Raw genomic sequence first — 13,202 nt, 5'->3', positions numbered from 1 at the left:
GGGCGCAGGGAGTCAGGATTAGGCATACTCAGTAGTAGTAGCATATGTTTTATTTATGACTTTCTTTTTTGGTGTTGTAATATTTCTACATTTTGTACTTATCCGAACAACTATTTTAATATTTTATTTTAGTCTACGTTTTTTTTATTCGCATTACATTTTATCGGTTCAAGGTATTATGTTGCTCCGATTATAACTATGTAAATTTTTATTTTTATTTTTCAAAAAATAGACTTAGAGCACATTTCGCATGTGCATATCCGAAACTGGTTTAGGGTGCTTTCGGATATGCTTAATCACACTTTTGGTCCTCGTGTTTTGACCAACTCACGAAATTGGTCCTTCCATTTTAGAACAGAACAAAGCAGTCTCTAAACTATGTTGTTGATTGTAATATTGGTCTTATTCCCCATTCCCCTCCAAAAATGCTGATGTGTCAAATTTTAGGTGATGTGGCAAATTAACCCCTCCACAAGTACGTGACATGTCATTAAAATCAGAATATGATATTAAATAAACACAAAGATCAAAATTCAGAAATTAAAACAAATAAAGTTAAAAAACAATTGATATTTATTTAAAAATAATAATTGATATTTAATTGAAAATAATTCATAATCCCTAATACTAGAATGCATAGCCACCAGCCAACCACCTTAACCAAAAGCTGAATCTTCATCTTCTCCAACCACCTGCAACCTTTAGAAGTTCAGAATCACCCTAAACCTAACCTAAACACTTCCAAACCTCCACCAACACATAGATTCGACCCCTCTTATTACTAATACAACCCTTAAACAAAAAAAGTGAAAATAAAAATTGATATTTAATTGAAATAATTTTAGAATCCGTAATTCCCAATCCATCTCTTCTTCGTCATTTTCGCTATATGTCTTCTCATCTCTGCCTCCTTGTTCTTTCACGTATCATCGTTATTCACCCTTACTTGTATCTCATCACTATGACATAAAAATCAGATTTATCTGGTTGGCATCATAAACAACTTCTTTCTCCAAATTAGGATTCCATCTTGATCTTGTGAGGCAGAAAATTTGTTGGCTTTCATCACTTATCATAGTAACATCAACAAACTCTGTTGAAGTGCACACTTGAGACATATTTGTTTTGTTCTCCTCTGTAATAGAACTTGGGTCAGATGGTTTTTGCGGGAAAAATGATAAACTAAACTCAATTGCACGCAACCATTCTCAAAACAATTTTTGTTGGTTCAATCTTTCTTTGTTCCCTTTTCAACACCTTCTTTTTTTTCGTTGAACCTATCATCCCTGAAGCACTTATTTTGTTAAAATCACACAGAAAGTAGTAACAATAAAACAAATCAAATTAATATGAATAAGGAATAAATCATATTCATGTAGTCTAAATAAATCAATGTGAATAACAAAGAAATCGGTCTTAACCAAACATAGAAGAATGAAGAAGACACAAGAGAAATCAATGAAGAAATGAGAGAAAGAAGGAGATCACAAAAATGAGGAAGAAGAGATGGATTGGAAATTAGGAATTCTGAAATTATTTAAATTAAATATCAATTTTTATTTTCACTTTTTTTTTAATTTCTGAAATATCAATTTAATGACATCTAAATGTCATTTTTAAGATTCATTTGCCAACTCACTTAAAATTTTGACACATCTAGGGGAAAATAGACTTTAGGACTAAAATTGCAACAAAGTGAACTAAGCATTATCCCAAGTGTTAAAGCAATGTAATTTGAAAAATGCCAATCCCAAGCATAAACCTATCTCTTCCTCTTCCTTCTCATCTCAATCTCAAAAACCCAAACTCATCATCATCATCATCATCACATAAACAACAAAACTTCAACAATCTCACCCCCACACAACTCCACAAAGCCATTTCAACCCTAAACCTATCTCCAACAGAACCCTCCCATAACAACCTCATCACCTCCTCTCTCCTCCTCAAAGCATGCATCCGAACCAACAACTCCCACCTCGGCAAACTCCTCCACCACAAACTCACCCACTCCCACCTCCCCCTCGACTCCGTCCTCCTCAACTCCCTCATCAGCCTCTACTCAAAATCCGGCGACACCCAAACCGCACTCTCCATTTTCCAAACCATGGATTCAACCCAAAGAGACATCGTTTCATACAGTTCAATGATTTCTTGCTACGCAAACAACGGAAACTCGTTAAAAGCAGTTAATATGTTTGTTGAATTGCTTCACCAAGATGGGTTTTTTCCTAATGAGTATTGCTTTACCGCTGCAATTCGCGCCTGTGGGTGTTCGAATTCGAGGTTTTTTGAAACTGGGTTGAGTTTGTTTGGGTTTGTGTTGAAGACGGGGTACTTTGATTCTCATGTTTGTGTTGGTTGTGAGTTGATTGATATGTTTGTGAAAGGTGGGGGTGGTGATTTGGAGTCTGCGCGGAAGGTGTTTGAGGGAATGCGCGAGAGGAATGTTGTTACTTGGACTTTGATGATTACTAGGTTAGCGCAATTTGGTTATCATAATGATGCTATTGAGTTGTTTTTGGATATGTTGGTGAATAGTGATTATTTGCCGGATAGGTTTACTTTAACCGGTTTGATATCGGTGTGTGCTGAGATTGAGTTTTTGAGGTTTGGGAGGGAGTTGCATTCTTGGGTTATTAGGTCTGGATTGAGTTCGGATTTGTGTGTTGGGTGTAGTTTGGTTGATATGTATGCGAAATGTGGGTTGATACGAGATTCTAGGAGAGTGTTTGATAGGATGGCGGATCATAATGTGATGTCGTGGACTGCGGTCATTAATGGATATGTTCGAGGTGGGGGAGGACAAGAATGGGAAGCTCTGAGATTGTTTAGTGATATGATGCTCCAGGGTTGTGTTGAGCCAAATTGCTTCACGTTTTCGGGTGTTCTCAAGGCTTGTGCTAGTCTTTCTGATTTTGGGTTTGGTGAACAGATTCACGGACAAACGATTAAATTAGGCCTTTGTGAGATTAATTGTGTAGGGAATGGTCTTGTTAGTGTGTATGCAAGATCTGGGAGAATGGAATGTGCTCGAAAGTGTTTTGATGTTTTGTTTGAGAAGAATTTGGTTTTGTATAGTGGGGTTGTTGATGATGCAAGTATGAAAGATACGAATTTGAATTCTGAACAAGATTTGGACCGTGGAATTGATTACTCGGGTAGTGGAGCTAGTTCGTTTACATATGCTAGCCTATTGAGTGCTGCTGCTTGTATTGGTACAATTGGTAAGGGTGAACAAATTCATGCCATGGTGGTGAAGATGGGATTTGGGACTGACCTAAGTGTTAATAATGCTTTGATCTCTATGTATTCTAAGTGTGGAAACAAAGAAGCTGCTTTACAGGTCTTTAATGACATGGAGGATCGCAATGTCATAACATGGACCTCTATCATAAATGGTTTTGCAAAGCATGGTTTTGCTATAAAAGCACTAGAATTGTTCTATGATATGCTTCAAACAGGTGTGAGGCCTAATGATGTGACATACATTGCAGTTTTATCAGCTTGTAGTCACGTCGGTTTGATTGATGAGGCATGGAAACACTTCACTTCCATGCGCAATGACCATGGAATTGTTCCAAGGATGGAGCATTATGCATGTATGGTTGATTTGTTTGGTCGATCTGGATTGCTTTCAGAGGCCATTGAATTTATTAACTCAATGCCTTTTGATGCCGATGCATTGGTGTGGCGTACATTTCTTGGTTCTTGTCGGGTTCACGGGAACACCAAGCTTGGAGAACATGCCGCAAAAATGATTCTTGAACGGGAACCTCATGATCCGGCTACCTATATACTATTGTCAAACTTGTATGCCTCAGAAGGACGATGGGATGACGTAGCAGCCATAAGAAAAAACATGAAACAAAAACAGATAACAAAAGAAGCAGGTTCTAGTTGGATTGAAGTTGAGAACCAGGTGCACAAATTCCATGTAGGGGATACTCTACACCCTAAAGCTCAAGAAATATATGAAAAACTTGATGAATTGGCTTTAAAAATAAAGAGTGTAGGTTATGTTCCAAATACAGATTTTGTTCTTCATGATGTGGAGGATGAACAGAAGGAACAATACCTATTTCAACATAGTGAGAAACTTGCAGTTGCATTTGCACTTATTAGTACGCCGAATTCAAAACCTATAAGGGTATTTAAGAACCTTCGCGTTTGTGGCGACTGCCATTCAGCGATCAAATATATATCAACTGTCACTGGAAGAGAGATTGTAGTGAGAGATGCAAACAGGTTTCATCACATCAAAGATGGTAAATGCTCTTGCAATGATTATTGGTAATCCAATCCATATACATATCAACATGAGTTTAGACTTGGCCTGTAAATTTTGTAAATTTATTCACACTTGTTGCTTTGAGTGTACAAATGTTGTGAATGTTAAAGCTCAGCATTGAACTACTAGCTGATTGTTAATGACAGTAACTTAGAAGCATTTATTTTTCCATCTGTTTTCAGAATGTCGAGACCTTAACCTGATCATCTTAATTTGAAATATTTATTAAATTTGAAATATTTATTAAAACAGTCTGTTAATGAAATTCCACCACCACTGCAAAACATCAAAAGCCTGAAATTATACAAAAATGAATATGTTTATATATGAACTTCGTTCACAAAAATGGATTAAGCAATCCAGACTCAGCAGTGGCTTAGGGCCTCCTTTATACTTTTTCATTTGAGTTCCTCCATACATCATAAATTTGCATCTCTGCTAATTTGGTTTTGCTATGTACAACAAAAGTATTTCATAATGGGATGACATTATGGTAGTTTAAACTGTTTCAAACACAAATCGCCGCTCCAAGAGTTCTGTTAAAACACCCTTCATCTTCTCAACAGAAACAGGTTTCAACACAAGGCCATTCACACCAGCTCTCATACAGTTTTCTTTAGTCCACTTGTTGGTGTTTCCGGTGAGAACAACTATAAGTGGTCTATCTTGACGATTCGCGAACTTCTCTTGTATACGAACCGCTAATTCATTACCATCTAACCCTGTACAAACATCCATGAAGACCACTTTGTGTTCCTGTGAAACAACACGCAGGCATTCTTCGCTCGAGCCTACAGTTGTGACGTCGCATCCTAAATGCATAAGAAGCCCCTTTGTGGCTGACCTGCTCACCCTGCATTACAAGTTTCGCTGTGCGTTATGAGACAAGCAAACAAAAGAGTAAACACAACAAATGCTGTATATAGACTTATTTACTTTGGACTAGGAACAAGCAATATCATCATCATTCAGCAGTATTATCATGCTTTCAAAAATATTTTTGATACCCAAGTAGGGGCATAATGCTTGAAGTAAGAAATCAACCTAAGTTTACTTCACTATAAAATAACCAGAATACTTAAATAACAAACTTCTGAACTGAAAGTATGGAAATGAAGCTGTTACTTACCCATTATCATCCAAGACAAGAATTTTGAGACCGGCAATGTTTGTAGATCCATGATTAACCAGAGCTTTCGGTATGTAAGGTAGTTTAAACTCATTTGATCTGTCCGGAATTCCGAGTTTTACAATAAAACTGACTGTACATCCTTTGCCAATACCCTCGCTTTCGATCCAAATATGGCCTTCCATGAGATTCACAAACCTGCTCACAATTTAAAAATAAGGTACACAATCAATTGAAAATCATATATAAGGATTTTGCAGAGAGAAAATTCCAATTCTGTGATGATATAATTACCTTCTACAAATTGCAAGGCCAAGCCCATTTCCAATAGGATTTCTTGTCGCTAATTGGTTTTGCGCAAACTTGGTGAATAGCTTCGGGATATCTTGTGGATTGACTCCTGATCCTGAATCTTTTACCTATAATGCGGTGAAAAAAAATCATATTCCACCGATGAAATCAGATAATAGAGGATACAATACGCAACAGAAGAATATGAGTCAAGCTTGAAGAAACAAACCTGTACTCGCAAATAAAAGTGGCCATCACTTGGCACTGGTAGGAAATCAGGAAATCTAATATCCCTGAAGGATTCCGGCTTTGCAACAAATGCGGTGATTGAAATACTTCCCTCTTTTGAGAACTTAACAGCATTACCAACAACATTGAGAAGAGTTTGCATGAGACGCTTTTCATCACCAATTGCATACACCGGCAAATCTGACGCGAAATGTAAAGTGAGCGACAGCTTTTTAACACATGCGACGGGTTTAATCAAATTAAGGACCTGCAATCAGAATAACAAAATGTAACAACAAGCTTTTAAAGAAACTCAAAGATCATAAGCTACTAAAAAGACTACTATAGATGAATTTTTTAGGATTTGGGCGAAAATTTTACCTCTTTAAACATTGAATGAAGGTTAAAATTTGATGTTTCAAGTTGAAAACTGCCATCTTCAAGCCGTGAAAGATCTAAAACATCGTTGATGAGCGTAGCCAATAAGTTGCTGCTTTTCAATATTGTTTCCACCATCAGACGTTGCTCGGCAGTCATATCTGTTTCCTGTAACAATGAAGAGAGCGCAATAATTGCATGCATCGGAGTTCTCATCTCGTGATTCATAACAGCCAAAAAGTCATTGCGAGCATGAATTGCTGTTTCTGCTTCTCTTCTAGCCATATCAAGTGCAACATTCTGCTCCATAAGCTGATCCCTTGCCCTCATTGACTCTTCTAAAATTGCCGCATGCGAAAGCGCAACAGCTACCTGGTGTAGGAGACAATTGTAATAAGTAATTTTGGTCTGATAAAAAAATATGATAGAAAAGGAGATGAATATAAAGGCAAATTACTAACCTGATCTGCAACTACCTCAACCAGCTCTAACTCATGTACATGCCATTGTCGAGCACTATCGGACGGAAGCATCAAAACCATCAAAGCATAGCTTCTAGTTGAAACCTCGGGCCAATCATATATTTGAAAATTAGAAAGATTTAGGAGAGGCACCCGGATAGCAACTACGGCCCCAGGCATGTATTTTGCAGCATGAGGCCGTAATCTAGCAACTGGAACATTTGATGAAATTTTAACTGCGCGGTTGCTACTAAATACTTGGTTGATCACAGGAAGATTGATCGGTACTGTATATCCAACAGGGTTCTGCTGTCGCAATGTGTAAGAGAGTTGAAGCTCCAACCCAGTACGTGTTGGCATCCATAACGCACATTCCTCTAGTCCAAGAGTTCTACCGAGTTCAACAAGAGTTGTCTTCAGTATTGTATGTCTATCAAGAGTACTTCTGATCTCATGAGTCAACATCCTAACATGTCGGCCGGTTTCTTCCTGCGTACGAATCATACCCATTTCTCTATCAAGATCTGCAGCCTTTTTCTTCAAAAATAACTCCCTAGTTTTAACGCTTAATAGATCGGGAATAATATGTACAAGCATAAGCGCAGTGGCGCATGATACCGCAGCAGTTAAAATCTTAGCGGTGGCCATTACAATCGCCACGGTTCTTGTATGAATTGTGAAGGTCCATAAATTAATCAGATGTGTTGCTCCACATAGAACTATGAAGGCACCAAACTGAACAAGGACCCATCTATACGGAAATACCGCTGATTTCTTAACGAAGTAAATAAGCTCGAGCGGGATTGAGAAATAAGCAAGTGCAATGAAGAAATCAGAGATATATTGATACTTCATTAATAAATCATCAGCTGGCCATTGTGGCTCCACACAATTGCAGGATTCCATAGTGATTGTATTGAACATTGAACCACCTCAGCTGATTCACCCTTTATCACATAACTACATTACAAAAAAATAGGAAAATCTAAGCACCATATACATGAATGAAACAGAAAACACAATATTGAGTGCATGGGGGTATACATAGCAGCGGATGAGTGAATTCCGCTTCACTTTTCTAATTACACAACAATAATACCACTACAATGTTGTCAATCAGGGATCACCAAAAATAGTTTGTTCAAATCCTGATATACTATCACTGTTATTTCACAACACTTGATACCAATTAGTATATCGTGGAACATAACAATTTGTTCAAATTCCGCTATGCTAAAGCACTACAACAGCTCTTTCACAACACTGATTATAAAAGCTAACAACGCTAATTTATTCACGTAGCAAAACAATCTTTTTTGCTACTAAACTTTACATAGATCTTTAAAATATCAAAAGTTGTTTTCATCTCCGTGGAGCATCAAAATTCAGTTGCTTCCATTTTATGTTATTTTTTCATAAAAAATAAATCGATATAAAACACCAACATACCAAATTCGATGAGAAGCGCTACAAAATTGCCTCCTTCCTATGTATAGCCAAGGTCGTCTTTGAGGGTGTACAAGGCGGGCTACCGCATAGGATTCAAAAATTGACACGGTTAAACCGTTACAAGATAGGGGCTCAATTTGTTTTGTCACATTCAAACCGTGATTAACCTACACTAGGCCTGTGAAAACTTAAGACGGCCCTGCGTATAGCACTTATCAATATTTTGTGGTCTTAAGCCACAAGTTTCAAATTTCAAGGGCCCCTAGTAATCAGGAGTTAGACTATGAGGTAAGTAAAGTCTAGTCAAAGACTGTTCAAATCCGAATCCAAAATCGGGTACTCACGACCAATTCAACCTTCACTAAAGCTCATTAACCACTTGATTATATAACTTATATCAACATAAACTCCCTCAAAAACATCATGAGCAGAGAACCAAAAAACCAGTAAAGACAACCTCATCCCAAATGAACATTAAAAACAAAGTCAAAGATACAAACAACCTTCAAAATATGGTCTTTCTCTACACCCAATTACCACAAAAGACTCCCATACACTAAAAGCTTACCCTTTTTTATTTATATATTCTCACAAAGCCAGAGCAGTACCTATTAATATAATAACAAAGAAATTATCCTAATCTCAAAACCCAGCAGCATTATCCCAATGCTAACTAAACCCCCAAATTCACCTTACCCTTGATTTCATATAGCTATCCAAAAAAAATAAAATTGTGCTACCCATACCCAGTTTTCAGATTAAAATTAAACACTATCATAAACCAAATTAGTATCTGAATTATGCTCCTAACCATTAACATACTTCATAAAAAATTCAAGCTAATTTAAAAATAAACAGAAGAATCAAATATAATTTTGGGTATACATTAATAAAATAATAATAAAATTAACAAATCGGTGTGAATTAAATTGAAGATAAAAAAAAAAATTGGTGTGATCTATGAAACTTACATGAATATAGCTGCAAAGGAAGAATAGAAGAGAACTGAATAGAGAAGAAAAGAAAAAGAAAAAGAAAAGAATAATAATTTTGGTATATAATATATAATATAATATGATAGAAACAAGTTGTATTTTTTGGTATTAGAAGAACAAGTTGTATAAAATAATATAAAGTATTAAATTAAATATTATTAAAGAATAAAAAAGTAATATTTAAAGCGGTCAAGTTCAATGCATTTAGGTGTATGGAAAAGTAACGTTACCGTATATGACAGAGACACAAAACTAAACATTTATCTATTCGATGGAATAAAGTTGCAAATAGTCAAATTAGCTTCCAATTGATTTTAATGTTCTTCGGTTTTCAATGAGATAAATTCAAGACAAAAAAGATTACAATAGCATAATATATTAAGAGATTGTATTGTATAGTCTAAGATACAATAATATTATTTTCATTTTAAATTTTAAGTTGTTGATGAATAATTTGTTTTGAACTGTAAGTTATTTAAAAATACTAATGAAATATTTATATTATTTCTTTTTGGCAGCTTTGGTCGGTGCTGCACTGAAATATTTTACGGATTTATCACTAAATATATATACTGCGTATTTTTGTTTTATCTTTAAAAAAAAAGTTTTTAAAGGTATATAATTTTTAGAATATAAAGTTAATTTTTTAATGATTTTGATGTGTTTGATTTTTTTAAAGTAGAATTGATTTTATTTTTAAAATTAATTTTATTTGAAATTAAAATTTGTAGTTTTTAAATTTAAACGAGATTTTTAAATTTTTATATTGAAATTTTTACTATTCAATTCACGGATATATAAACTTATTTAAACATAAATAATTTTACTCTTAACTAACTTTTAGGTAGAATCGATTTTACATAATCAATTATTTTTACCCACGGAACCACCCACACACTATAAGTAATAGTGAAAAATATTAAGTTTGTTCTTCATAAAGAGTGACAGATTATTTATTTTCTAGTGAAATGTTTGACGAGAAGCATTTATCTTTAATTTTTAAAAGATGAAAACGTGCCAACAAGCACTTTGACCAGCAAATCAGTAGAGATTGTACGATGAAGTTTTAAGGTTTAAAATAGTGTGTATATGAGTCTAAACGATTAAATAAATGTAGTAAGGGTTTAGAGGCCATAGCATATTTTACATTACATTTGTCTCTAACGATCATCCTCGTCGCACTAGGCATAATCTAATATGTGCTATAGCATGTTCACCACGTAGTACGACCAAAAATATTCAATCTTATATGAATTGGACCTTGGCCCTGTCAAAATTATATATATGGAGATTGTTCATTACCTTATATTGTTTTACCTATTTGTTTATAACTTATCTTGGAGAGATGTATGTGATGTTTAGGGTGTTGATGGTGCTTAGAACTAGCTCATGCATAGTGGTGAACAATTTTGTATTTATGGTTTCTGGGTGAATCGTGAATCTCATTCTCTCAACCCTAAAGTTGAGGTATTTATAAAGATCCATTGGACCTAGATCTTTGCACCTATGGAGTGGTCGTTATCCCTTTTCCCTCGGGAGTGTGGGATACGTGGAAACCATTCTTCCTTGATTGACTCATTTAACGCGTTGATGTATAAGGTCACGTCATTACCCACGTTCATTGGACATGTGAAAATTACACTAGATAGCCCAAATTTAATCTAGGCGCCTTACGATAAGTCATGAGTGATTTAAGCGCCACACTAGTACTCGTACGACATTCATTTAGTGGCTTATGATACTCACCCACCCCAATGAGGTTTGTATTGTTTTCTCTAGGATCTCTTCTTTTAGGCTTGATATACTTATCCCAATACATAATCCCTCAAGCACGAGGTCTTGTAAAGAGAGAAGTGATTTAGTTTGAGTGTTTCATGCCTTTAGACATATGCGACAAGGACCGTCTTAATTCTATCAGACAGGATAATCGTTAAGGGTCAGAATTTTATGTTGAGTCCCTCAGACAAGACTTTAAGTAGAGTACATCAGGAGAATACCCTTTTTCTCAAGTAAATCTTCAAGTTGACTCTTCAACTCTTTCAACTCAGAAGCTGACATCCGATATGGAGCCATCGATACAGGACTGATTCCAGGAACTAAATCAATCAAAAACTCAACTTCACGTTCCGGCAGTAAATCACTTACATCTTCGGGAAATACCTTCGCAAAATCGTGAACTATTGGCAAATCTTCAATCGTTCTTTTCTCATGAACATCTAAAGTTGCCAACAACATAAACAACGTCGCACCATCTTGTACTGATTCATCCACTTGCTTAACAGACAAAAACACATCTTCCTTGACACCCGTTTCAGGAAAAATAATCGTCTTATCAAAACAGTTGATATAACACGATTAAACTCCAACCATTTCATATCCAAAATCACATATATTTGCTCTAACGGAAGACAAACTAAATAAATTTCAAAATCTCTACCGAAGATACTCAACGGAAAATTCAAACACACAAAAGAAGTAGACACATAATCCATAGCATGTGTATCAATAACCATACTTCTACGCATATCAGATAAAACAATATCCAATCTCATAGCACAATCCAAAGAAATGAAAGAATGTGTTGTGTAACATCCCAATTTTATTAGATATTTATTTAACTAGAATTATTTGGAGTTTTGATAATTATTTGTTTTATTTAATTATTGTTTGGAGTGATAATCAATTAATTATGTGCTATTATGTTAATTTAGCTATTTGAGGAATTGGTAGAATAATAGTGAATTAGCTAAATGGGCCTAATTAATTAGAATGAGGAGTTGGGTGGGTTAAGCCCAACATAACAAAATAGAGTTAGTAAGGTTAATGGGGAAAAACCTAATTAGAAGAGATAGAAAGAAAAAAAGGCAAAAAGAGAAAGAAGAGGGTGGACTAAGATCAAGAGGTAAGGGATAGAATTCAAGTTATTATAGGTTATATAATTGGGTAATGTTGTGTGTAAAAATGCTATGTGTATAATCTCTTATTCTCTCAATTTCATAGATTTTCACATGTTAGGGTTTATGTTGAATTCATGGGATTTGTGTTATTAATCATGTTTTATGATGTTTGTATGTGAACCCATGATTAGAAACATGTTTAGGAACCTTTTATGTATGTTAAATTGTTGTTTGGATGAGTTTTGGGTGGTAAAAATCATATTTGAGTTGGTGTTGAAAGTGCTGAGAACGCACGGAATTTTGCTGTTCTGGTGTCATCCGCCGGGCGAGCAGCGGGCGAGTGAACTTTTTTTGGTCAAGTTACTGCCTTGGAGCGCCGGGCGAAGGATTTCTTCTGCCAGGCGAAAATGCCATATTTTGTGAAAATTCAAATGATCATAACTTTTGATTCGTAACTCCTTTTTATGCGTCGTTCGAAGCGTTAGGAAGCTATTGTGATATTCTATATGATAGAATAGAAATGATTAGTACCTGTCATACCCCAAAATTTGCCCATACATTTTCTCCTATTCAAATTCAAATCAAAACACAAAGCTTCAAGACACACTCTACTAAGCAAAGATCAGAGAATTAGGGTTTGGCTTATTAAAAGGAAAAACAGTGAATCAATGGCTCCAAGGCATATCATATGGCTCAATATATCTCACATAATCTCCATAGCAAATATCAAGTCTCATCTCAAAAGATTGGTCACTCAATTGTTCAAAAAGTCAACAGTCAACTAGGTTAACCTAAAAGTCAACTGTGGCCAAAGTAAAGTCAAAACTCCTGATTTTTTGGCAAGATCCTCATATTGAAGTATCATTCACCATTTGATCAAGAATTGATCATGGTTCATCAAGGAAAGATCAAAAATCAACAAATCAAAAAGTTTCTAAATTAGGGTTTTGTATAGGAAAAGTCAACTAAACTTTGACCAGCTATAACTCCCACATTGAACAGCCAAAAATTTTCATCCAAAGCTCATCTTGAAGGAAATTTGATTCTCTACAACTTTGTCTCTCACATGCCAAGTCTAAAAAT

The 13,202-nt window shown here is 35.3% G+C and overlaps 2 protein-coding genes across 2 annotated transcripts; one reads left to right on the top strand and one right to left on the bottom strand.

Moving 5' to 3' along the window:
• The first annotated feature begins 1,699 nt into the window (after positions 1 to 1,699).
• Positions 1,700 to 4,416, top strand: LOC131601606 (pentatricopeptide repeat-containing protein At3g49170, chloroplastic-like). Its single transcript, XM_058873471.1, has one exon. It carries the CDS (start codon positions 1,742 to 1,744, stop codon positions 4,295 to 4,297), a length of 2,556 nt encoding a protein of 851 aa, XP_058729454.1. The 5' UTR covers positions 1,700 to 1,741; the 3' UTR covers positions 4,298 to 4,416.
• Positions 4,417 to 4,591: 175 nt separating this feature from the next.
• Positions 4,592 to 9,342, bottom strand: LOC131601607 (ethylene receptor-like). The gene is made up of 7 exons (XM_058873472.1): positions 9,199 to 9,342; positions 6,779 to 7,738; positions 6,321 to 6,689; positions 5,941 to 6,207; positions 5,715 to 5,839; positions 5,421 to 5,618; positions 4,592 to 5,144 (listed from the first exon to the last, which is right to left on the bottom strand). Exons 2-7 carry the CDS (start codon positions 7,700 to 7,702, stop codon positions 4,790 to 4,792), a joined length of 2,238 nt encoding a protein of 745 aa, XP_058729455.1. The 5' UTR covers positions 7,703 to 7,738; positions 9,199 to 9,342; the 3' UTR covers positions 4,592 to 4,789.
• Between the last annotated feature and the right edge of the window lie 3,860 nt (positions 9,343 to 13,202).

Source organism: Vicia villosa, linkage group LG5 (genome assembly GCF_029867415.1).
Source record: "Vicia villosa cultivar HV-30 ecotype Madison, WI linkage group LG5, Vvil1.0, whole genome shotgun sequence".
Lineage (NCBI taxonomy): Eukaryota > Viridiplantae > Streptophyta > Magnoliopsida > Fabales > Fabaceae > Vicia > Vicia villosa.
This window is presented reverse-complemented; position numbering and strand designations above follow the sequence as displayed.

Bases quoted from the DNA above. Each gene is read 5' to 3' on its own strand.
- LOC131601607 (XM_058873472.1), bottom strand. From the start codon at position 7,702: ATGTTCAATACAATCACTATGGAATCCTGCAATTGTGTGGAGCCACAA. The intron at 6,690-6,778 runs GTTAGTAATTTG...CTCCTACACCAG, and splicing joins TTGAGGTAGTTGCAGATCAG to GTAGCTGTTGCGCTTTCGCA. The intron at 5,840-5,940 runs GTTTGTTTCTTC...ACCGCATTATAG, and splicing joins ACTTTTATTTGCGAGTACAG to GTAAAAGATTCAGGATCAGG.
- LOC131601606 (XM_058873471.1), top strand. From the start codon at position 1,742: ATGCCAATCCCAAGCATAAACCTATCTCTTCCTCTTCCTTCTCATCTC.